Source organism: Bacillus rossius, chromosome 7 (assembly GCF_032445375.1).
Source record: "Bacillus rossius redtenbacheri isolate Brsri chromosome 7, Brsri_v3, whole genome shotgun sequence".
NCBI lineage: Eukaryota > Metazoa > Arthropoda > Insecta > Phasmatodea > Bacillidae > Bacillus > Bacillus rossius.
Window position 1 is genome coordinate 64,917,444 of NC_086335.1, and position 25,002 is coordinate 64,942,445.

Sequence of the window (25,002 nt, forward strand, 5' to 3'; positions counted from 1 at the left end):
TAAGTCTTTCCAACTATGTAGACAAAACTGTTAGATAATTATTTATGTTTAGGTTGGCAACATGAGATTCAGCTGTTGTTTATATAGTAGCCATTTGTATAACTTGACAACTGTTTGTTAATTTGAGCAAGTGGTTTAGCAAATATTTTTGATGAATACATTATAGTTTTATTGATGTTTCGTAAGTATATTTAAATATTTACACCTTAATTTTGTGACATATTATTAATTTTTATAGCAATGTTTAGGAAAACTTGCATTTTTTGTACTTACAGAGGGGTGAATGGGGACAGTGTTAAATTATAACACTTCGAAGTTGGAATGGAATGTGTTTAGTTTTATAAGGTTAAATAAGCTTGTAGGTAGTAGTAAAAAAAATTTAGAAACAGTTAATTGCTTAATTGTACAATTTTTATTTCTTTTTGTACGGTTATTCTAGGTTAGAAAATTAACCTGCAACAATGGGTCGGGCTACAAGAGTGAACCCACTTCAAGCAAACATGCACCGAGTGACACGTGCAGTTTTGCCAGTACAGGAAGGCATGTCAGTAAGGGCAGCTGCTAAGGCTCATGGTTTATCAAAGTCTGCCCTTCAACGGTACTGTGCAAAGCCAAATCTACAGATTCGAACAAAAGGTGGCCAGACAGCCTTACCTTCAGGTATGGAAAAAGATATTGTCGAAGCAATTGTAAAATGTTCAGATTGGGGGTATCCACTAAGTTCTTTTGATACCTGTTGCTTTCTAATGTTTCATCTGGATCGAGAGGGGAAGAATATTCCAAAATTTAGAGACAACCTTCCAGGTCACGATTGAGCTCCGAGCTTTTTGAAAAGGAACAAATAGATACTCTCACAAAGAATGTGCCAAAATATCAAAAGAAGCCGAGCAAGTGTGAGCCCTGGGGTTATAAATGATTATTTTGACCAAGTCACAATTACACTGAAAGACATTCCAGCTCATCTCATAATAAATTATGACAAAACATGCTTGTCAGATGATCAAGGTCGCCGAAAGCTTATCTTCAGGAGGGGATGCAAATATCCAGTGAGAGTTTTAAATGAGAGTAAATCTGGGGTGTCAGTACTGTTTGCTGCAACTGCATCAGGAAAGATTCTTCCCCCCTATATAATTTACAAATCTATTTACATAAATATGACCTCTGGATACAAGGGCGTCTGGAAGGGGCACAGTACAGTAGGAGCAAGTCTGGCTGGATAGATGGCCATTGCTTCCTCAATTGGATACAAAAGAATGTTGTCCCATATTACAGAAGATTCCATGGAAGAAAGGTCCTAATTGGGGATAACTTGAGCTCACATTTGTCACCAGCTGTAGTCAAGATATGTGTTGAAAATAACATCTCATTTGTTTTGTACCACCCAACTCAACTCATCTAACACAGCCACTAGATGTTGCTGTCTTCAGGTCGCTAAAGATACACTGGAGGTTGGTTTTGGAAAAATGGAAGCTCAAAACCAAGAACAACAGCAAGTCATTTGACAAACAGTATTTTCCTTGTCTTTTAAAACAGACATTGGAAAAAATTAATGTAAATGACCAACTTAGCAAGGACATATCTTCAAGTTTTGAAAAAGCGGGCTTGATCCTATTGAAAAGAGAACGGGTCCTTGAAGGACTTCCTGCATTTCCTGCTGATCAACCAAACGAAGGACAGGAGAATGAAAAAACAGTGAACGACAACCTCTCACAGTTTTTAAAGGAGATGCGCTATGGTAATGAAGAACCTGAAGCAATCAGAAGCAAGAAAAAAGCATCCGAGAGTTCCACCAGGTCAGAGTGTTTCTCTTGCTGACTTTGAATCAGAGGATTGTGATGTGAAATTTGATGATGACAATAATAAAGAAAATGAGGAAGTTGTTCAAATCAAAGAAGGGGACTGGGTGAGGGTAAAATTTCAGTATGAAAATAGTGTTGAAAAGGTTTTTATTGGGAAGGTTTTGCAAGTGTGTCCAGATGAAGAGGGAGCAGACAAGTTTGTTTGATCATTTCTAAGGCAATCTAACAAGATGGCTTCAATTTACACATTCCCCAATGTCGCAGATGAATATGAGTTCAGCAAAAAAACAGATTTTGCAAGTGTTAAACCCACCTGAAATTAGGAGGGGTAGGCATACCTTCCAGTAAACCAGCAAACCTAGTGTTTCCACATATTTTTTGTGGTAGGGCCTACCGGTAAATACAGTGTGTTTCTTAATGTAGGTAACATTATACGTATTCTGGATGTAGACTATCTTCCAAGACTGCATAACAGCATCATGGAGCTTATAAGTATGAACTTGTTTTTTGTGCAATTTTTAAAATTCATTTTTAAGATGCCTTTTTGAAATTATTATATAGACAAATTTAGAATAAAACTACTAATGGAAGTGATTTAACCTTTATAAAAACGTTTTACATGAATTTAAAAAGCCAAGCATATGTCCCTATTAACCATACTATGATTAAAAAGGGAAACCTATTGAAAAACCTCAGGTGTCCCTATTAACCCCACCTCTAGGGTGAATAGGGACATGCAAAAAAAAATTAATTTATGTAAAACATTAACAGAAAAGACAATAATTTATAATGCTATATAAAGCTAATAAAAAGAACTATTAAATAAAAATATAATCATAACATTCTTCAGTGATTTAGAAATTTAACAAAAACTAAAAAAATTGTCCCTATTCACCCCATTTTACAGTACCACATTATACACCCAAGTCCTGAAAAAGACTGATTGTTACATTTGCAATTGTGCTTCCGCCCAGTCGCAACAATTTCCTCGCCCGCTTTAGAATCCAATTTCTGAAGCAACTTAAAAGTCGTTTCCTCTTCTCACATCCAGTACCTTTCCCTTAATCCTATTCCACTCCCTCCCCATCCTCTCCAGAATAGGTACTTGCTTCCCTCTTTCCATTCTTCACCGATCTCTCTGAACCTAGCACCCATGATCCCTCCTCCCACTATATTACTCCTTTGTTCACATGTCTCCCAGCATCCTCCAACTACCCTCACCACATGTCCCCCAAAAAAACTTCTCCAATCTCTCGACTTTCCTTATGTGTAGTATGTCCCACCCCAGCTCCTCCATAATCTCCGATAGCCAATGAGTCTCACACTTCACTTCCCATCTCCTCTACATACCCATCATCCATCTAGCCACTATTTTGCACCCTTTCCAATTCCTTAATTTCTATCCCTGTGTATGGGTCCCAGATTGCCGCTGCATATTCAAGCATTGGTCTCACCAACATTGAATACGTCCTCTGCTGTAAACCTTTAAAAAAAAATACACAAACTACAGTTTCCATCTGGATTGTCAGTTTTTCTGAATATGCTTTTATAAACAACCACTGCAATAGCCCGCAAGAAATTATTATAAATTCAAATATTTGGTTAATGGTTTAGGTAATATTCAGATTTAAAAAATGCCTCCAAGTCTATTCTCAGTAAATAAAAATCGTGTAGTTAGAGTTCTTTTATAGCAAAGACATACGTTGGGCTCTCCCAGTCGCTAAGGTCGCTGTTCACCATCACCGCCCCTTATTAAACACCGTGGGTAGTGAGTGGTCATTGAACCATGTGCTAAGTGATCGCACTGGAGGACATTATTGCATGTGTGACAAACAGCCTTGAAGTTGGTAGCCATCCATGCGATTGCAATTAGTGTGCTACGTATCCATGAACGGCTGATACTAAACTATAAATATATATTTTATTGGATCTTTGTTAAAAAGTATTTCAATTATATAAAGCATTTTTATGTAAAGCTTGCCGACATATGGTTTACAGCATAATATGTCAAAGAGCATAGCCCAGCTCATTTTCCGAACTCGCCCCATTGCACGAGGGAATCTTAGCCTTGAGCACGGCACAGGCCAAGACCAGGCAGTAGTCTGCTGCTCTGCGGCAACAACAGATGTGTCCCAACTGAGCTTCTCACGAATAGTGCCTCGCAGCTGGCCCCAGAGTTGGCTCCACGTAAGCATTCACACCGCAGCTTCCTTCTAGTCATCTCCAGTTATACAGTCACCGCACCACAGGTGTACAAACACGCAAGTTTACCCTAGGAATATTTGTAGGAACGTAATCGCGGAGAGCAGGCCTAAGTGCAGGGCACATACAGGGCTCGGTGTAAATATTTGTGTAAATATTATTAGTGTGACTGACATGCCACTGGCACAAACTGCTTTTAAATACCAGTGGTGTAATTAGTAGTGTATCTAATACAAAGACTGTGGGTGAGACAACATCACACTGTGCCATCACCCGGCACACAGGCAGTTCCAATACTAAGTCAACTGAAAACCCCGGGGTCCTAATGGTAGGCCTCTTAGTCTAAAACATTAACAAGCTGGTTATTTTCTGGGGAGTTTTAACGTACCAAAACAAGAAAACTGAGTGGTTTGAGTTGCATACGGGGTGACAACTCATCCTTCCCAAACATGTCTGTTTACTTGTGATGGCATCTGAAGTCAAGACAGCTTTTCTGAACTGAAATCACGGCATTTATTAACACTGGAGCCGCTGTATCCCTCATAGAGGACCAAAGGTTACCTAGAGATTATTGGAAGTTGGAACCTAGGGGCTTTGCAGGCGTATCAGGGAAAATTCAAAATTTAACCCACAAGGCCAAGTTATGTTTCAAGTTAGGACAGTATTTTTATTTTCATGCTGTTGGTCTTGTGGAAGCCCCAATCAAACGGTATCATTTTAGGATGTGACTTAACAAAATTTGGCAGTTTAATTTCATGTCATGGTGACCAATTGTTAACTATAAATTATATTTTGACTTTGCATTGAAAACAAAAGATGCGGAAGTTGAGGGGCTAAAAACTGATACCTAACCGAAACAAAAGATTCATGAGCGAACTGAGCATTCTGGTAAAAAAAAACCGGTTTATCGAAAGGAACATTAGGTTGAAAAACATGAATTGAGGCTAATTGAGCCAAAGCAGGGGTTGAAAGTAGGATGAGTTACAGTAAAAGACCATTTAAGAATAGTGCCTAGGAAGCATCAACTCATTTCAGTCAGTTTCAAGGGAGAAAACTTACCTGCCGTTGTGACGATATAACCCAAAGATTTCTATGATAAATACTCATTGTCAGTACCAAGGAGTGTTGTAAACCGAAAGTAACACCCACCCACATCTGGATTACAAATACTGAAATACAGCTAAAAATCTGGTCTCATTTTATTAGGGACTGAATGTGGCATATCTGCACAAGTTTGAGGAAACTATTTGTAGAGAATCAGGACACTGCCAATTGCAAACAGGATTACAGAGGAATTTATACAAAAATAAAACCACTGCAATAATTATAGCTTAAATTTTATGTGAAAAATTTGATTTCAACATTTGTATTCTTGATTTTTTTTCACAACAGAAACAGTAAATAATTCCCGCATGGATTTTCAACATAAGCAAAAAAGCATACCTAAACCACCATGCATTTTTCTTGAGCAGGATCAACTACAGTCCAACAAACTTCCATCACTATTGCACATCTCATTTTGTACAAGCAACAAGAACTGCTAAACACTACATTTCAGTTTAACTGCAGATGTAAATATGCATTAACACTGACAAAACACAACCTTCAACTCTAGTACAAAAAGGGCCCACACACGTTCCAAAATTATTCTTACATCTGTACAAAATTACATATGTACAAGTCATAGTTCTTAACTATTACAATCTTTAATGTGATATTTTAAACACTTCAAAACTGAAATATTACACAAAAATGTGTACAAAAATAGGTTTCACACTATCTAGCATTAAATAATTGTGATGCAAGGGTGAAAATAATCAAAGATTTCCTCACGAATTAGCACCAACACCTCGTGCACAGCATGAGATGTCGGGGAAACAAGTATCGCAAAACCATAAATCATTTTTAAACTATGTCCATAGGCAACACTGGTTCAACAATCCACAATGATTACACGCCATCATTCAAGAAAACACAAAATTGGGACATCCAGGGACAGCTCATAACTTAAACATTTCACAAGACACATCAAAGGGGGAAACAAAGATTAAGTTTTAAACGCAAACACCTAGCAATGTCCTTCGAACCACAGCCACTTCCAACTGTTACCTTTCCCCCCCAGAGGTTCCCACAGTCTCGGGAGCACGAGTCACCTGTCGCGGGGATCACGAGGCGTACATGCGGTTGATCTCGTGCTGGTACCTGTCCTGGATCATCTTGCGCCTCAGCTTGAAGGCCGCGGTGACCAGCCCCATGTCCGGAGACCACACCTCCGAGCACAACTTGATGGCCTCCGGGATCTCAAACTTCTCCAGCTTGCCTGCAACGCAACGAGTCTGGGTCGAGGACCAACAACCAACATTCCAGCGCATTTCAGTTCCTCAATTTCACCAAAGCCGAACCGTTTACTTTCATGGACTTAAACCTTTTGAATTCCACAAATTATGGCATTCGGCCAGGTTAGGCTCACATTACAGCACATAACCAAATATATACCAAATTTACATTTCCCACAGTTTTAAGAAATGGTAGTTTTTACATTTAAACTAATGTCCTCACCCAAGAAGGTTCACTAGATCTATACTCTCCTGCCAACTCAAGAGTAGAAACAAATTAACTTAAAATGTCCTCACCACTTAGGTTCTTAAGATTATAACACAATAGAAAGCAACAGCAATAGTTATGATAAATGCTTACATAAAGAAAAACTTATTGGCAGAACAGTGACAAAATTATATATATTTACACTAACTCAAACTAGCCACTTTTTTGTTTATGATGTACCATTCGCAATATTGAAACATTTACACAGCAAATTACCACTGGATTCTGGCAAATTTTAAGTTTATTTTAGTTTATGTTGCTTTCACAGCGTAAGGCGCGAGTTGCAACAAACTTTTTTAATAAATGCAGCACGCAAGCTACTATTGTATTAACGTGGTGTATCGACAAATAAATTCCAATTTCTTTTTAAACTAATTTGTAAAGTTTCAAGACCCTGCCCTCCTGAACTTTTATGAGTATACATAGTTAAAGGAATAGATACAGTAAAACCTCGTATTTACGTTCTAGTTATTTACGTTTTCCCGCAAATAACGTCATTTTATGTAGGTCCGTTTTATTGTACATTAACTTTCGTGTTGCATTTTCCCTGAAATTACACCGCTACGTAACCAAAAAACCCGGAATGTACGTTTCAAAACACGGTAAAAATGTAAATACTCGTCACGTTAGTCATAGATGTGAAAAGTTTGAAGTAGTTCGCCTATTGTCTGTAACCTTTCGTTTTGATGTATCGACAAGTTCTATGGTGCCTCTCCTCTACTAACATTTTAATCTTTGCTGCCATAGAGAACTTTCGTAGCAGAACCACAAACGGTTTTATTTATGGTGTCATAGAGCACTCTCGTAGCAGAGCATAGTCCGAAGCGCTGAGCTATCGATACTACCGGAAAGCGCTCATACACAGTACGTATATTTAGTAGTGCTGCATTATGTACAGTACATATCTATGATGGCTTTCATTGTTTACATTAGTCAACGTCCGTTTTGGTTAGCACGTGTTTTTTTATCGTTCACAATATTATTTATGGCAAGATTTTGATTGAAGATGGATAGGTATAAAGTTCCACGAAATACTTTATCTATTGAAGATAAAATTAAAATTATTGAGAAGTTTGACAAGCATGTGGGTACCCGAGTGGTTTTGGCCAAGGAACTGAATATTCCTGTTAGTACTTTAAACACAATAATTAAAAATAGGTGTTCTATTGAAGCAAATGCTGCCCAATGCGGGCCTAGTGCGAAGAAGCGCAAGTACGTGAAAGACTACATTTAAAGAACTTGAAAGTTTGTTGTATGAGTGGTTCATTTGTGCTCGCTCTTCAAATCTTCCAATCAATGGCAACGTACTACGCGAGAAAGCAAAAGTCATTGCTTTGAGGCTTGGAATTGATTTTTCAGCTTCTAATGGATGGATAGACAGATTTCGCCAGCGCCATAATGTTGTTTATAAGGTTGTGTGTGGTGAAAGCAAGAGTGTGGACGAGGAAACTGCTGATGTTTGGAAAAACACGTCGCTCAAGGAACAGTTGGAGGGATACTCAGCTAAAGATGTTTTCAATGCTGATGAGACAGGTTTGTTTTACTGTGTATTGCCTAATAAAACATTATGCTTTAAAGGGGAAAAATGCCATGGTGGCAAGCTGAGCAAAAATCGCATTACCATTCTCTTACTTACAAATGCTGATGGTTCTGAAAAATTTCCGTTGTTTGTAATCGGCAAATCAAAAAAACCACGTTGTTTTAAAAACATTAAAACTTTGCCAACTTTGTATGAAGCAAACAATAAATCCTGGATGACAGGGTCTCTTTTTCAGCAACAGATCCAAGCTTTTGACAGAAAAATGGCGCTGCGTAACCGAAATGTCTTGCTATTCATTGATCAGTGCCCTGCCCACAAAATAAACATAGAGCTGAGGAATGTGAAGATTGTGTATTTCCCTGCGAATTGCACAAGCACACTCCAGCCCCTAGATCTGGGCATCATCAACTCTTTCAAGTGCTATTACCGCAAATGCATTGTATCCAGAGCAGTTGCCATGCTGGACAATGGCAAGGACCCAACACAAATGAAAATAAATCTACTAACTGCACTACATTTCGCAGCAAGAGCATGGAAGGAAGTTACACCAGAAACTATAACCAACTGTTTCCAGAAAGCTGGTTTCTTTGTTGACAGTGGACAGAGTGCTGGATCCAGTGAAAACTTGCCTGGAGCAGATAAAGTGAAAGAAGAATATCTGCAACTTTCACAAAATGGAGACTTCACTGACTATGTACAACTGGATGATAATGTTGTAACTTGTGAAGTCCAGACTGTGGAGGACATTGTTGATAGTCATCTGGCAGAAAAACAAGAAAGTAGTGAAGATGATGATTCGGAAGTGGAAACTCCCATACCGACGACGATCGATGCACTTCAAGCCCTACAGACTAAGGAATTATATTCTCAGTGCACCAAACAGTGAAAATGCAGTTGATGCACTTCATTCCTTGGAAAAAGAAATTCAGACCATACAAACTGAACAAAAGAAAAGTCAAACAAAAATTTCAGATTTCTTTAAAAAGTGTTGGAATTTATACTAGTATGTACCTATAAAACTGTACTAGAGAAAATTTAATGTAGGCTTTATGTTGCATTGTTTTTTATATTTAAGAAAATTATATTTTTGCAGTGCCCTAAATGTGTTGTAAACAACTATTGTTTGTCTTGTAGCACCAGTAAATGCTGATACATTTTTTTAAGCTAAAATTTAGCATTAACTGCCAATAAAAGTGCTTTCCCACAATTTACACTTTCCCGCAATTTACACTTTTTCCTTGGGGTTCCTTGAAAAGTGCAAATAAGGGGTTTTACTGTACTTGGTTTTGTCGTTCAGAAGGGATCGGTTCCCAGCTCAAGATCATAGTGACAAGTTTTTATTAGTAATATTCTTTTAAATTTTTAAGTTCAATTGCATAGATTAGTTGAAGGAAAAAGCTTTAATTCTTCAGACGCAACATTCAAAGACTGTACACTGCAACCCTCTCGCAGCAGAGGCCAACTGGTTCGACTAAGCACTCTCACCCTGCTGCCCCCTTACAAAGGTTTCATGAATGGATTGGGAGGTGTTTTGACCAGGGGCGTGCCTGGGGAGGGGGGGAGGAACGAGTGGGACCGGACCTCCTCCCCCCCCCTGGGGCTAAAAATATTTTAATATATAATTCATAAAATAAAATAAAAAATATTTACTTTTATGAAGTTACGGCCAGTATTTTTAGATAGCCTAAATCAGCAATATGAACAAGTCTTTTTCAAAATTTTCCCGGGGGAGGACCCCCGGACCCCCCGGAAAAGCCCTAACCTTCTGCCTGACCCCCCCAGAGCACTGGGACAAAGAGCGCCACTCACTGCGGCGAGCGTGGTCCTGCAGCTCGCGCAGCACTGCTCGCTCCACGTCGGGCCGCTCGCACAGCTGCTCGAAGGACAGCGTGGGGATGCCCTCCGCCGCGGCCAGCTCCGCCAGCGGTCCCGCGCTCGGCACCACCAGCGCCACGGTGTACTCCTTGCTGGAGTCCCCGTACACGCACACGTTCTCCACCAGCGGCGAGGTCTTCAGCTCCATCTCCACCTTGCCCAGCGACACGTACTCCCCGAGCTGCAGCTTCACCAGGTCCTTCTTGCGGTCTGCGGGTCAAATTACCCCCTTGTCTGGATCACAGTTCCCGAGGGAACACCAACGTCAAAATAGGAAAAACTGTACCGAAATTAAAAACACAAATAAGCTGATGGCTAGCTGTTTCACTGCAACCCTTCACCAGACCTCCGAAGATTAGACGGATCTATGCACCAACAGTACTTTCACCGTGCTTCAAAACAGCGAGAATCACTTACCGATGATTGTGAGGACTCCGTCTGGGTGCAGTTCCGCGATGTCGCCGCTCTTGAACCAATGGCGGCCTTCGGCCCGGACGAAGTCCTCGTTGGCCCTGTCCGGCAGCTTGTAGTAGCCGGGGGACACGTGCTCCCCTCCGATGATGACCTCCCCCCGGGGGTAGGGCTTGTCCTTCACCGTGTAGTTGCCCTCCGCCCAGTCCACCAGCCTGACGTCCGTCACCGTTGTGGGGTTGCCGACGCGCCCCGTCGACATGTCGTACCCTAGGACACGTGGCATAGTCATCTGTACGAGTCACTAGCATGCCTAGTTCCTGCATACTTACTTCAGTTAAAATTGTAACCTTGCATACTAAGGAAAACTGTCTGAAAAGACTAAAAACACTGTCTTCAGCTAAGGCCACACAGGGAACTATGCTTGCTATGTTCTCTACGCGAGTAAAATACAGTAGAACCCCGATTTTGCGAACACGGATTTAACGAAAACAGCGATTTAACATAAAGGTTTTCAGGAACCATCAAAAAACACCAATTTATTAAAATAATAATATAGATTTCCAAAAAATGAAAGTAAATAGTAATGGAATCTTATTAAAAATTACACTTTGTGGTGTCAGTAAAAGAATGGAGGTACTATATATTAATATGTGCCTTTGCATCATCTGTCCAAATACGAAAAAATTGTTCAAATTGCTTAAAAACTGCGGGCGCTGTAACTGAATTGCGTAGGCGCGTGCCATTGCGCGCGCCTGGATAGATAGACTGTCCGCGACACATGACGTCATGAAGGGTTTCTTTGTCCGCATCCCCCTCCCCCATCCATATGCCTGGCTTGACTCACCACATTATCTTCCAAACACGCCCGCATAGTAACAGTGCTAGCCAATAATCACACGTTTCCAAATATTCCCTTTCCCATCCTCCAGGTTTTTTCAACTTGTGACCACGTCACACCAATACGCTATTATCATTATTCTCTAGAGGTGTAAAAGTAACGAAAAAAAGCGTCCCCGTATGTATTCGTTACTATAACAATTAGTACTCGTTACTATCGTATCACGTTACATTACTCGTTACTTCTGATACCGCATAACATGCTATGTTATGTTGCAGCAACGAATCGAGTCGTATTGCGTACGCGTACAGTATGACATCGCGTAAATAATAATAAATAGAATATAAACAATGAACAATATTTGATAATTAAAAGTTTTTGTTAACCAAGAAACAATTAAATCTCATTAGAGCGGCTTTTTTATACTGTCTTTTAAGATAAGAACAAAAAAAACGTGAAAATATGCAATAATAAAAACATATTTCTAATTTGTAAACAATACTTTCTTACGTTGTTTCTGTTCCAATCTCAAACTTTGTCTACACACACAATACTTTTAATAAACAGTAAAAAACTTTGACGACGAATTTCCAAATTATACTTTACTTAATAAACAAACGTCGTTCTTTGTAACGCAAATTCATCAAATATGCGCGCGCATGCGTAAAACATACAATAAATGCGAGTAACGAGATGCAGCCGTGTGTAACGTTTCGTTACTCGTTACTAGATGGCGCACCCGTTACTCAGTACCGAATACATACGGTTTGCTACAGCTTTATTATTCTCAGTAAGAGCTTTGTGCGCGGTGTTTAGTTTTTGGAATACGTTTTTTATAAGTGCTGCGCAGCTCAGCGAACAAAGAGAGTCAGCCGGCGGCTACGCCGCGCCGTAATAGCAGCTGACCGAGTACAATGACCTTTCTCCGCGTACGGCGCCCTATTAACGGAAATTTTCCATCAATTTGCGGCCAATTTTTTAATTTTTAATTTTTTACTGTGACGCAATGTGTATGTAGCTCGTATTTGTTATAAACGCTGCAGGTTGCGACTGTATTTTAATACACTTTAACGTATTTCTTACACTTTACATATTTTTAAACTTTTATTTTATGCCTCATTTTTCACGGTTTCTGAAAATCTGTATGTACGACCGAGGTGTACGTACGAACCGGGGGCCGTACGAGCGAGATTAAAATACGTTGAAGATGCAAAGTTGACAAAGTCTGAGATAGCACGGCAGCACAAGATATCAGCGTCGACCCTGTCTACGATATGGAAACGTAGGGACGCGATTATGAGTGCGGGGGGTCATTGAAAATCTGTAAATCGGATTTAACGAAACATCGATTTAGAGTAAACATTTTCGGTAACCATAGCACTTCGTTAAATCAGGGTTCTACTGTATAGTCAGCTGCATCTCAGGTGTCCGTGGCCACACAAAACTGTTCACCATGTTCATGACATCACCAGGTTTGTTCGGCCATTTTTCTCTAATGTCGACTTCAGGCATGCGCAGATTTAACAAATTCATCTGTTTTTGCATAGAATCAATCTCTACTTCTCTTGATTGCTTTTTATGAAGTTTAATGTCTCAGTATTCTGCTTTAAATAGGAAAGTTTATGGAAAAGTTAATTGAAAGATTACAAAAATATCAATAGATGGAAGAATATAGAAGGCAGGATATGCGTGGGATTTTATTCCAATTAGATGCTATCAAAAGTAAATTAACCTGAAATAATCCATAAATTTGGTTTCATTCTCACTAGCAACTGCTTCAAATGAAATTCAAATTCTTATTTCATATATTTAATTCATGAACCCATTTCTTTTTACATTTACATACTGTGAGAGCCAGCAGAATATTACCGTAGTTCGACTCATCACTCATATACCACGGCAAATTTCTCATACGTCGCGAACTAGACTATCCTGTCTGGCCACCTGGCACAGAGAACATCACAAACATAGCATAGCTTTCTGTGTGGCCTCAGCTTTACTGCAGGGTCTGATATATTCGTGCAAAACATTGCTACATTCAGCCTGTTTAAGTTGTATAAATTAAGCTACAATTTGGACATGTTGTCTTCACATATGTACTCAAATTTAAGTTAGATAAGAAATTTAAGACCAAGATCCAGTTATTTTTCTGGAAATTTCAGGATTTTCTGTATTTGATTATAAGATTATCAATGTGTAAAGACCTGTAAAATTTGCGGATTCATTTCGCGATAGGATAGAGTTCAAACACTATTGACATTTTGCTTCAGTGATTGGGCCACAGTTTATCTAATGGACTCTGGGCCAATGAAAAATCTTTAACAGAAGAATTAGCGAATCGCGATCATTCCAGTCAACGGGTGTTACGAGTCGGTAACCAATCGGCAGATGTAATTTGCACGAGTGCGTAGAGGATCGTGGAGTCTATCCTTCAGGGATTTGAAATCGTGAATTTTTACAGGTCTATTAATGTGTTTGAATCTGTAAAGAATGGAGACTCACGGTCCAGCACGGTGGCGGCGGAGCAGGTCTCGGTGAGGCCGTAGCCCGGCGTGAGGTCCACGCACAGGCACACCTTGATGAACTCGTGGGTGTCCTGGGCGAGCGGGGCCCCGCCGCACAGCACCAGCCGGATGCGGCCCCCCAGGAGCTGCCGCGTCTTGCCGAACACCAGCTTGTTGACGAGGGGCGTGTTGAAGCCGCGCCTCGCCCAGGCGCGGCGGTACTCGTACGCGAACCTGAACAGCTCTCGCTGCAGCCCGCTGCTCTTCGACACCTTGTCGTTCACGCCCTTCCTGATGCGGTCCAGGATCAGCTGCGACACGGCAGTCATTCACGCATATTCATTTCCCGCAACTACAGTTTGTAATTTTATTTCACATGGCTGGATCGTAACATTTCAAGAGACAAGCAAACCTTTAGAAAGAGTTCTCATGGCAGAGTAAGTTTAAAACTAGGTTTAGCATTGGACTAAAATATAAACAATTATTTTTTTTTTATGAATTTTCCCTGTTTTGAGCCTAAATTTCTAAGTAATTACATGCTTTTATTTCATGCTTAGTACTGACAAAAGTTGGCCTTTAGTTTTTTAAAAATTATCAAATTTATAACACTAACAATACATTACGAACTTATTAACAATTCAACAAATAATTCTGAAAGCAAAATAATTTACGATACTACCTCCTTAAATTAGCATCACAATCTTTAGCCTAGACTGAAAAGTCCATCGTAAAATTTTTTGTCCATTTCTGTACACTTCTCCTCGCAAACACACACACATCCAGCCAGTTTTTAGAAAATCACCAACACAAGCCACAAGATTCAAAATAGATTTCTGATTTCTGTACAAATAATTTTTCATACCAAAAGATTTTAAATGGTATTCATACAATGGTATTTGATTAACAGTACAGAGGAAGAGTTAAAGAAAAACCCAAGATAGCATGAAAATGATCGAGAAAGGTGAGCAACTCACAGGAACAGAGGTGAGTAGAGTTGGTTTGAGGACAGTAGCATCGCCGCTGGATCCTTTCTTTATCTTGGAAGATGTGTCCATCATCGTGAGGGGTGTCGAGTAGCCAATACTCACACCGTACACCAAGCACACACATTCTGTAAAGTGAGCATTAAATTAAATTTTAATTCACATTTTTAAAAGTATTAATTTGCAAAAATACTTTACATAAATGGCGTTGATAGGTTTTCCATGGTACTGCAAATGCTCTGATGCTTGAAAAATGGTCACTAGATGGCTTGCCAACATTGCTTTAATACATAAATGAATGAGTGGAGGTCCTCACAGATAGCCATTCGCATGACTAATGTTTTGAGCCTAATGTGAAAGGCTACAATTTACATGCAACTAGGAACATAAAATCATTTAATAATAGTCAAGAGGGAGGGGAGAAAAACTTTAAGTGTCCGCAGAAGGCTGAAAGTCAGCAGGCCAGGATGCCGCCAAGTTGCAAAAAGGATTTAGGCGCAGGGCACAGGAAAGATTTTTATGCGAGCAAAGCACTGCACTGGAAGGAAGGTGGGGCGAGCGTGTTAAGAGTGGCGTAATGCAATTTCACAAGCTTCGAAAGCTCTTAAACTTGCAACCAATTAAGATAAAGCACTTTATCCTGGGAAATATGTATTTTGCAAAATTTATTTATAAAATCTAAACAATCCTACAAATGATTTCTATTACAAAATAATTCTATAGAATAATTACACCCATTTTGCTACATAAAACTACAGAAATTACTAGCATATTCAGACAAAAAAGTTTTAATTTTCCTTTTGACAGAGGTCTGTGTCAGGAAACACCAGCTTGGCAGGGTGTAGACATACCTAGTGAACCATTTTCAGAAGTTTTTCAGGAGCTTTCAATAAAATAAGCAAAACTAAAAGATACAAAATAAATCTATAAATTATAGGAACATTATTTCCACGTTAGAAATTAAATCTTGTTTCAAAACAATGATGGAGCTTATGCCATATACTAAACTATAAAATAATTAATACTAGCTTTAATACAGCAGAACAATTTCTAAACTGCAAAAATTTGAAAACCATTTAAAATTTAAAAAGCTAAATCAATAACTTTTGTGTACATGTGTGCATGTGTAAAAATATCAGACATGTGCAAGTTTGTTTACATCCGACTCATTCTTTAACTGCATGTATAAATAATCAATTACTAAAAATTAAAAAAAAATCTCAGTACTGTGTGATTCAAGTGGTTTATATATTTAAAGTTGAACAAAATTAAGTGGAGCATCACAAAACAAAAGTTTGCAAACTGCTGGTTGTGGCTTTTAGCACTTATTTCATAACTTGAAGAGACCTGTGACTTTCCAGACCTGTAGATACACTTTATAAACTACTTCATGCTAACAAAAGTTTCTTGCAGCTGGCATACCAGTGAGCAGTTCGAACACATGTGCCAAAGGCAGGAATCCCATGAAGACATCGTCGTCAAAGATATCGACAGCATCTGAGAAAGCCTTCATGGTGGTTATCATGTTCTTGTGGGTGAGAATGACCCCTTTGGGAGTCCCGGTTGAACCGCTGGTGTACATGATGATAGCAGTGTCTTCAGCCTTCGGGGCCACCTCCGCTGCAAATGTAAGTTTCAGTCTTGTAAAATTGCTTTAATTTTCTTTGTCGAAACGCGTTTACCAAGACCTTGCACCTAGGAAATTAAATTATCTAAATTTTTAATAATATTTATTTGCATTATTAACACTAAAGAGTTGACTAAATGTTTAATTACATAATTTCTTTAACTAAAAATATGTTAAATTATGACAAAATTAAGGGACATTCCATTGGGGGTATATTTATGGTACCCAATATCTCTAAAGATGCACATATTCATAGTTAAAATTTAATTTTCTGCCTTTGAAAACGTGCAAGTTTTATAATATTCTTGGTTTTTGCTAATAACACTAATGTTTAAAGTTTAAAACCTTATACCCAGTAAAAGTTTTAGTACAGCAATGCTAGAAATATCACCAAACAGTTTCATAACAGCTTATAATAATGCACATTCACATTCTCCTTACCTATAGGCGCAGGTCGGCCATCCTTGATCACTTGCGAAAATGATACGATGTGCACGCCTTCCTTGAAGCCAGACGTGTCCGTTTCCTTCAGCTGGTCTTCCATGTAGATCAAAATTTTGACTTTGGGAGCCAGGGGCAATATTTTCTTGAAATTAGGGAGCAAATTATGGGTGGTTATGACAATCGAGGCTTCTGTTTCATTGAGACCGTGGGCTATTGCTTCTTCGCCAAGCGTAGCATAAAGTGTCACCACTAAAAACAGGCAGGTTCCAAAAGAAATGCTACATAATCACAAACTGCAACCACATCAGCACATCCACTGCAACTAATACATTTTCCTGCATTAGCAGAAAAGAAAACCTAATACTAAAGCATCACAGGATGCTCAAATTTGTTATTTTGGAAATCTAACTATATAATAAGTAATTTTATTACAGTCTAATTAATGAACTTGTCAGGTAGCCTAAAACCAATCTAAAGCAATGAGTTTGCCAAAATTATGCATTTCACTTTACAAAGTATCAAAAACAAAACCTGGCACAAAATTCTAAAAAAATTTTACTGTTTAAAAATTATTGGCTCAGTGCCACATACTTTGAGAAAGTATCTCATACCAAAATTCATGCAACAAATAATAACAATTCTCTTGTGGTAATACTTAAGAAAATTTTAGTTGGAAAATAACAAAATTCCTTTCAGCAGAGCCTACAGGTAGATTGAGACACCTGTTTAATATGAAAAGATTTTGGAAACTTCTATAAATATTTGTAACATTTTAAGAACATAATATACATGACATATTTAGTTTTCCCAATATTACAAAATGATTATGAAATATTTGCCCATTTTCCATGCAGCGAAAATTTTAAATATTTTGAACTCATGTATCCAGCATTGAATAGCTTAGACCAAATTTCATATAAAGTAATTATTGAATTTTGACCTAAACAAAAATAAGAATGAATTCAATACTGTACATGGTACAAAAATTATGAATGTTTCAATTCTACCCTAAAAATTTTTTTCATTCAAGTTTTAATTAAAAATTATAAGATTAATACAAAATTTGTACCAATTTGATGTGCCTACGAAGAATTATAATTTTCTTTTTTGTCCTCCAACCCTTGGTTTATTTCAACCCCCTGGAGTTATGGTCGGTCATATCAAAAATGTATTCAGACAAAAGATTTTGGTATTACTTCCATGAAATAATACATTCAAACAGATGAATTTTTTACAAATGTGTTACAGTGCTTTTTCAGTTCTTCAAAAAACCTTCCCCATTGTTACCACCTTGGTCGAATATTGCCCATTAACAACCAAGATTTTCTACTACTAGATTTTATTATCAGTTTGGAAATGTGAAAAAATGACAGTTATAGTTTCCACAAAATTGTGACTATACACACCCCACATAAATATATATAAACGTTTGAGTTGATGGTTTTGGGGGTCAATGGACCATGAAACTAAACACTATCCAAAAAATTTCTTAAATTCGCACCATGGTAACGGCTACAATAGGTAGTAGTATTTCTTTTAAATCTTCCTAAATCTAGGAATGAGACATTTAAACTATAAGATTAACAAAAACAGGGTTGCCTTATTCAGCCAAACATGTAAAACATTAAATACTAGTTCCACACAATAATAAAAATTTGCGAGAGCAGGACTCCATAGAGTTAATCATCTTCTAAAGAAAGTATGAGTTTAAATTTTACTGAAGGAAAATTTGTTAAAAAAAAATAGGAAGCTCTAAAGGTTCTGCTTAGTTAAATACAGTTTCAGTTAAAGGAACATTTTGACATGATAACGTCTTATTAATCTATGAACGCCGGCTGCAAGCACGAAAAAACATGACTGTCACGTTCCGCTTGAGCCGAGCGTGCGAGAAAATTTTCCATAATATCAAACAGGTTAAGGCGGGCTTTTTAAAAGCAATTTAAAACACTTGTTAATTTGAAATAACGAAATTGGACAAATAATTTATTGACATTGATTTGATTTCAGTTTATTTCTTTAACTAATTGTGATATATTTAAGCAAATCATTCAATTTAAATTTTCAAAAAACTGTAAATATTAGAAAATTAAAAAGTATGCAATTTTTCATCCATGTTTTCTTATGATTAGAGACCTGAAAAATTCACCGATTCATTGACCTCTAGGATAGACCACAGTCCTTTAAATACTCACGGAAATGACACCTGTTCATTGGCTACTGACGCGTGAGACGTCTCAACTAGGCTGTCCGTAATTCTGCACTTTCTTGGTTTAGTGTTTCCCATTGGCTCAGTTCCCCGGATAAAATGTGGGCCAATCGCAGAAGCGGTACGAAGGTATAGTTGTTTTGATGCTAGCCTATCGCGAAATGAATCCGCGAATTTTGCATGTCTCTACTTATGATGTTATCACATAAAATTATCATCCGTAAACCAACTACAGACAACCCCATTTTTTCATAGTATTATTTTAAATAAAATATGCTCTAACAGATCTCGGTAATTTATAAGAGCACAAAATGTCAAAAAATATTTAGTGGGAAAACCATTGCAAAACCAGTGAAAAAAAAAAAAAATTCTTATTTGATTTGTCGCTTAAGCATTAATGTTAATCAAGGTTCAGTTCCAACAGGACCCTGGGCGACCAAGTTAACGCCAGCTGTCAACGTACGAGGAATGTTTTGCTTGAAGCAACCGTGGGCAGCAACCATCCACTCGGCACGCGTCTCCGCGAATATAGCAACGTTCATCAGCGGCTCCTGGCCCAGTATCCGGAGACCACGGCCGAAACTCGCAGCCTCTTCGTCCAGCATTCGGAACGACTTCCACTTGTAATCCCCCATCGTGTACTGCAAGAGAATAACATTTCTTAGCATACGCTGCAGTCACCGTCTTGCTAACCAAATTTTAATTTCATCCAAATTTGAAAACCAGAATCCAAACACATTTAGTACTACCGTTATTAGGTTTTGAGCACCACAAAAGAATGAATTTCATGAAACAAGGATATTTATTTATTCACACTTAAAGGTAGAAATCAACTCTCTTCCATGGGTTACTAACTACACAAAGTTACAATGTAGAGCTTTTAACTATTTATTTTCTCCTAAGCTGACTAAGGATTACACCCAACCACTTAAATAAAAATGCAAAAGTATAGGCATTTTATATCTAGTTAAATTTTCAAACAGAAAACCAAGTATCTATTCAAAGCTTCGGTTTTAAGAGTGCAGATGAGTTTCTAACAGCTCAGTATTTTCTAAATTGTGAAAGTTCACAAGATAATGCTTATGTAACCCATGCATTTTAATTAAAAGTGTATGAGACATTGTAAGAATGACATGTCACAAATTGTAGAGTTAAAAAATATATAATGTAACTGAAAATATTGTCCATTCTCAGTGAATGCATCCATGATCCGTGAGGCCACAATACATCAAGTTATGGTCTCAGCTTTATTGGCCACTGCAAAGGTAGTAGTGTACGTGAAAAGTGAAGGCAAGAAATCTTTTCATGCACAATGCTTGCACACAAAATCCTTTATAGTTAACACTTTGCTGAAAATTAGCTATGAAAGAATGTTTTCATAACCTTTTAAACATGCAATCGAGTTGGCAACCCAAGAAAACAGTTCTTAATGTAAAGAAAAGTTGTTTTAAAAACCTAAATACATTTTAATAAAATTTAGCTTGACAAGTATAAAAAATGTTGCTTAAAATATATCAATTGTTCATGTTTAGCATATCAACAAGTCACTAGATATAGGATTATCCTATTTACATGACAAATAGATACCCAGGGCAGGGGTGGACAGACTGCTGCTCTTTTAACATGATTTTACAGCAAAAACATATCACTGTGCTGCCACAGCACAGTAAAAAGAAATTCAAATCAAATTAGGCTCAATCACAACCCATCACACTAACCCAGGTGTTTTCATATTTTAATAATTAATTAAAATTATTTGTTTTCTTGTTTTATCAGTAGCTCTACTAATGACTACCTTATTTTTTCACATTTACTTGGTTTTTTTTCTAAGTAGCCTTTATTACGTTGAATTTCTGAATAAAATTTGATTTTACGTCTCTTAAAATTCCATGTAGATGCAGAAGAAATACATGTTGCGGCTCGTCTCGCCGACCACCGACCCAGGGCACGAGCGAACGAGCTGTTGCCACCGACCTTCTTGAAGACCCGGCCGCTGGGCTGCAGCTCGTCGTCCTCCGACAGGATCTGGCGCGTGCCCAGGCAGTTCTTGTCGCCGTAGATGCCGACCACGAAGTGCAGGAACCTCTGCAAGGTGTCCACGCCCTCGCGCACCACCGTCACGTGCACCTTGCCGGGCCTCTGCAGGCTGCGGATCGTGATCGAGCCGTCGTCCGACTCCACCTGCCTCGCCTGAAGCCAACACACGTCGCCATTACTTCACACAGGATATTACCGCTATCCAGGGCCGGTGCAAGGTAAATTGGCGCCCTAGGCGAAAAACCTTAATGCCGACCCCCCCTCCCCCCCCCCCACCAGCTCGGACACTTAAAAAAAAATTTTTCCTTGCCCTAAAATACATCACGTAAGCCTAAGATTTTGTCAACAAATGTAAGCAGGCTTGTTTTATTTTTTACTTTTTCACTTATTACAAATCATAAACAGGTCACCGTGGACTTTAAATAATTACTTATATCAATAAAAAAACATTCCAAACTGTTACAAAAATCCATTTTAATCTAGTTTCAATAATCGTTAAACATATTATATGAGCTGTTGTGTCGTGCTGCGCCGCCCCCAGCTACTTGGCGCCCTAGGCGGTTGCCTAGTTCGCCTGTATGGACGCGCCGGCCCTGCCGCTATCACGTTAACAGTAGTGTACACAGAAATGAGATCTCACTGTAGATTACACTTAAGGGGCCCGCCTCGTCAGGGGTGTATGTGTGTTAGTGAGGCGGGATTTTAAGTGCGACGCTCGTTGGTATTTCTAGCGCGGTGTCGCCTCTAAGCGCAAGGCTGTGAACTGGCGCACAGTCTTCTCGTCGTCACAGGATAACTAAGAAGTTTTAGCGGTGACCGCAACATTATATGGCCGATAAATGAATATAAAGGTGTAATGCAAGTCCCTTAAGTGCTTTCAAGAATCTCTGCTGGTTGTTTTACGCCTAAATATTACTCTGAAAACATGTGTTTTAGCCATTTGAACTCTTGTAGAAATATCCTTTAAAACTTAATCCAAAATTAAAAAGTACTTTTCGGGCCTCAGCGAACTCTTAAATGCTTTTCGTAAATATAGGGTAAAGTAAGGTAATTTCGTGATAAAATTAATTTTTCGCTAATAAATATTGTTTTATTCAACAATTACTGTCGTATTTGGGCAAAATTGTTTAACATTTGTGTAATACTAACATTATAAGTAATATACTTACCATTATATACATCTTTTCAACACAAAATTTAATTTCAAATTTTAAATGGTTTGACAGGTAATTTCGTGATATGGGTATCTAATTTTGTGATAGGGGTTAGGCAATTTCGTGATACAATAACAATACAAATATTTTCAAACAATTACCAACTATAATAACAAATAATATAATTTTAACTTTTAACATGCATTCTAATTGCTTTTTTCTTCATTTCATCATAAAAAAAAATTAAAATAACCTTCGAAAAATTAGGTTTAGTCTAGTTTATTTAGATGCTTACATCGCTCAACTCACTTTCAGCATTAGCACAATTATCATACATGAAAACTAGTTCCCCAGAATCAGCAGGTTGGCACTCTTCGTGATAAGGCATCAAGCAATAACAGCATTGTAGCCATTTAGCGCCATTTCTTATTTGAACGTCTCTGAAATAACTGTTCCCGCACATACCACAGATCCAATCTTCATCAAGAATTTGGACTTCCTTTGATTTTGTCTTGCATTCGCGAAGTTCTGGACCAGATATGGACGGTTCTAATGTTGGTGTCGAAGCTTTTGAAGTTGATGGGACAGCCTTGGAAGTTGATGGGACAGCCTTGGAAGTTGATGGGACAGCCTTGGAAGTTGATGGGACAGCCTTGGAAGTTGATGGGACAGCCTTGGAAGTTGATGGGACAGCCTTGGAAGTTGATGGGACAGCCTTGGAAGTTGATGGGACAGCCTTGGAAGTTGATGGGACAGCCTTGGAAGTTGATGGGACAGCCTTGGAAGTTGATGGGACAGCCTTGGAAGTTGATGGGACAGCCTTGGAAGTTGATGGGACAGCCTTGGAAGTTGATGGGACAGCCTTGGAAGTTGATGGGACAGCCTTGGAAGTTGATGGGACAGCCTTGGAAGTTGATGGGACAGCCTTGGAAGTTGATGGGACAATCTTGGAAGTTGATGGGACAATCTTGGAAGTTGATGGGACAATCTTGGAAGTTGATGGGACAATCTTGGAAGTTGATGGGACAATCTTGGAAGTTGATGGGACAATCTTGGAAGTTGATGGGACAATCTTGGAAGTTGATGGGACAATCTTGGAAGTTGATGGGACAATCTTGGAAGTTGATGGGACAATCTTGGAAGTTGATGGGACAGCCTTGGAAGTTGATGGGACAATCTTGGAAGTTGATGGGACAATCTTGGAATTTGATGGAACAGCCTTGGAAGTTGATGGGACAGCCTTGGAAGTTGATGGGACAATCTTGGAAGTTGATGGAACAGCCTTGGAAGTTGATGGGACAATCTTGGAAGTTGATGGGTCAGCCTTGGAAGTTGATGGGGTAGCCTTGGACGTTGATGGGGTAGCCTTGGACGTTGATGGGGTAGCCTTGGACGTTGATGGGGTAGCCTTGGACGTTGATGGGGTAGCCTTGGACGTTGATGGGGTAGCCTTGGACGTTGATGGGGTAGCCTTTGTGGTTGATAAGATATCCTTCGATGATGACATTACAGGATTCGATGTTAGTAGGGCAGCATCTAAAGTTGAAGTGGCAGGTCTACTGGAGTAAGGCATCTTGCACTTGAGTCTCGCTTTCTCTTTCCTTTGTTAATGAGTGTGTCTCTTGACATTGATGGCAGGACCAAGATCTTGTCAGCTACCAATATCTGATCCTTTTCCAGCTGTTCTTGAGGTAGAGGCTTGTTTGTTAGTTTGGAGGGTTCAAAAGCTTCCTTAGGAATAGCACACTTGTTGAATGGATAAATTCCCATTTTCTTGAAAGAATTTGTAATGTTCTTAGTGCAGAAGCTCCCAATAAAGGCAGTATTCATAATCGTATGAAAATTTGTTCTATTTGGTTTTTCCATTGGATTTTCCTTCATGTAGGAGTTAAGACGTTGACCCAATGTGATTTTAAGGATTTGTAAACTCCTACATCTAACGGTTGCAAAAAATGAGTTGTATGGGCTGGGAAAGAAAATAAAAAAATCTGATTTTCTTTCGCAAACGAAATAACTTCAGGGTTAATATGCGATGCGTGTGAATCCATGAAGAGGATGACTGGTCGAGCAGGAGGAATGGAGGCTACAAAGAACTGGAACCATTCAAAGAACAGATCACTGTTAATCCACCCTTTTGGAGAGAACTTCACTATTGCATTAGGCAAACAATCTCTCTTTAGGTTACCTATCGTTCCACCTGACACCTTTGAAAATAATCATAGGCGGAATCCATGTCCCATTTGCGCACACACATCCCAAAAGTGTATGTGATTCTCCCCTGTATGCATAAACTCTCTTATAAACATATCGCTTTCCCACTGCTGTTACAACTGTTTGCTTTCACGACATACGAAAGACCTGTTTCGTCACAGTTCCATAGCCTATCAGGTGCTTCTTTGATATCCAATCGGTCCAGTAATTCCTCTAATTTAATATAAAAATCCCAAATGATTTCTTCATTTGCCATAGAAGCCTTGTATGCTGCAAGGTTTTCTGGAGCTCTTAATGAGAGGTTGTACCTACTCTTGAAATTTGTCCACCACCATTTGCTAGCACTTTCACAGTCAGAATTTAATAAATTTTCACGGCCGGCACTTTTTGCGAGTTCATGTGCTACTTTCCTTACTGTAGAAACAGTTAAACCAAATCCTAACTCTTGCATCTCTATGATGTAATTATACAGACTAATTTCTAGGTTTGAAGTGAGAGCGAATGGTCTTCCTAGTTTTGGCAGAGGTTCATTTCTGTTTTTACAGGGGATATTTTTTAAATAGT

At 38.7% G+C, this 25,002-nt stretch overlaps 1 protein-coding gene and 1 long non-coding RNA gene across 5 annotated transcripts in view; one reads left to right on the forward strand and one right to left on the reverse strand.

The window, feature by feature from the left end:
* Positions 1-83: 83 nt before the first annotated feature.
* On the forward strand, positions 84-2,628 carry LOC134534218 (uncharacterized). Its single transcript, XR_010075469.1, has 2 exons — positions 84-181; positions 440-2,628. It is a non-coding gene; the product is annotated as an uncharacterized LOC134534218 (long non-coding RNA).
* Positions 2,629-5,322: 2,694 nt separating this feature from the next.
* LOC134534217 (long-chain-fatty-acid--CoA ligase 4) overlaps positions 5,323-25,002 on the reverse strand; it is a 67,789-nt gene continuing 48,109 nt past the window's right edge. For all 4 annotated transcript variants that reach the window (XM_063372483.1, XM_063372484.1, XM_063372485.1 and 1 more), the window contains 9 exons: positions 21,011-21,226; positions 19,500-19,677; positions 16,828-17,079; positions 16,182-16,379; positions 14,751-14,887; positions 13,775-14,087; positions 10,438-10,701; positions 9,955-10,230; positions 5,323-6,321 (listed from right to left, as the gene is read on the reverse strand). In XM_063372483.1, coding sequence (XP_063228553.1) covers positions 6,167-6,321; positions 9,955-10,230; positions 10,438-10,701; positions 13,775-14,087; positions 14,751-14,887; positions 16,182-16,379; positions 16,828-17,079; positions 19,500-19,677; positions 21,011-21,226 — 1,989 coding nt within the window. In that variant the 3' untranslated portion in view covers positions 5,323-6,166. The remainder of the gene's footprint in view (positions 6,322-9,954; positions 10,231-10,437; positions 10,702-13,774; positions 14,088-14,750; positions 14,888-16,181; positions 16,380-16,827; positions 17,080-19,499; positions 19,678-21,010; positions 21,227-25,002) is intronic.